The following is a 1,231-nucleotide window of genomic DNA, read 5'->3' on the forward strand; positions in this document are numbered from 1 at the left end:
CGCGGCTCCGGGCTCGGTCCGCCATGGGCGCGGTGCTGCGGCCGCCTGGGTCCCGCTCCCCGCCCGCTCCCAACGCCGCCGGCTCCGCTCCGCTCCGCTCCGCTCCGCTCCGCTCCCGCTCACCTGGCTGACGGCCGCGCTCTGCGTCCCGCAGGAGAGCGCCTCTGGACGGGGAGCGGCGGCCGAGGAGCTCCTGGGGCGGAGCCGGAGCCCCCGGAGTCGGTGCGGGGAAGTGCAGAGACGGGGCGGGGGGGGGTGGCACGGAACGAGTGGTCACGGGGACAGCGAGTGTCAGGGGTGTGGGGACACTGGCAGTTGGGGACACGGGGACTTCAGGTCACATGGGCTGGTGACACAGGGACATCGGTAATGTGAATACTAGGACTGGGGACACCAGGACACAGTGGCGCGTGGAGCTCAGGACATCGAGCGACACAGGACGTGAGGACACCGGGACCTCAGGGACCGGGGGGTGCTGGCGCTGCAGAGGGATGAAAGAAACCTGCGCGAGAGCTGCGGGCTGCGCGCGGTGCGGCTGCAAACAAGAAGCTCCGGAGCAAGCAGCGGGCTCAAGGCAATGCCCGCTGCCCTCGGGCTCCGGCTGAGCCCGGCACCGATCATCGCCCCTTCAGGAGCTCGGAGGTCTCAGTGGCACCGCAGAGCCCGCACGTATCCGGGCCGGGCGGGCGCAGAGCAGCGGCTTCACCCGACGAGGCCGCGCCTCCTCCCCGTGCTCAGCGCTGGTGCCGGAGCTCCGCACAGCGCGCGGGTCGCGAACGCCCTCTGCAGCACCGAGCGCGTTCCTTCTGCCATCGCGTTTCTTGGGGAAGAACGGGGAAACGAGCCGAACCCGACGGAACGCGACGGAGGCGGAAGTGGCCCGGGCTCCCCTGCGCCGGGACGGGCACAGCCCGAGGGGGGAGGCGGCTCCTGGGCACCGACCCCGGCTCTGGGGACGGCGGAGGGCTCCGGGGCCGCGCGCCGCTCACCCCGGGGTCGGATCCGGCCGAGCCCCGCGGCGGCGCGGGCGAACCCCCACGACCCTCCCCGAGCTCCCAGCGAGACGGAGACGCGGCGTTTTCCAAGCGTTCCTTAATTTAATTAATACACATCGGCAGCGCCTGCATTTCCACGCGCACAGCGGCAGGGGGACACGCGGGAGGGCACGGGGCGGGGGTCGCTCGGCGCGGGTGTTCGCTGGGGGCTTCGCCGGGAGCGGGGAGCGGGGCCG

General features: G+C 72.7%; 3 protein-coding genes across 3 annotated transcripts in view; 2 read left to right on the top strand and 1 right to left on the bottom strand.

Moving 5' to 3' along the window:
• The window catches only part of LOC110390687 (GTPase IMAP family member 1-like), a 3,641-nt gene extending 3,616 nt beyond the window's left edge, over positions 1-25 (bottom strand). The window contains exon 1 of the mRNA XM_021382105.1: positions 14-25. Within this exon, the coding sequence (XP_021237780.1) occupies positions 14-25 (12 nt within the window). The remainder of the gene's footprint in view (positions 1-13) is intronic.
• LOC110390697 (GTPase IMAP family member 8-like) overlaps positions 1-1,231 on the top strand; it is a 685,191-nt gene that overhangs the window by 32,854 nt on the left and 651,106 nt on the right. The gene's annotated exons all lie outside the window — the stretch shown is intronic.
• Positions 24-1,231, top strand: part of LOC110390688 (translation initiation factor IF-2-like) — a gene marked incomplete in the record, with an annotated part of 7,036 nt that continues 5,828 nt past the window's right edge. Inside the window, 3 exon segments of the mRNA XM_021382106.1 lie at positions 24-49; positions 155-222; positions 607-1,231. Of these exon segments, the coding sequence (XP_021237781.1) occupies positions 24-49; positions 155-222; positions 607-1,231 (719 nt within the window).

Source organism: Numida meleagris, unplaced genomic scaffold (assembly GCF_002078875.1).
Source record: "Numida meleagris isolate 19003 breed g44 Domestic line unplaced genomic scaffold, NumMel1.0 unplaced_Scaffold180, whole genome shotgun sequence".
Lineage (NCBI taxonomy): Eukaryota > Metazoa > Chordata > Aves > Galliformes > Numididae > Numida > Numida meleagris.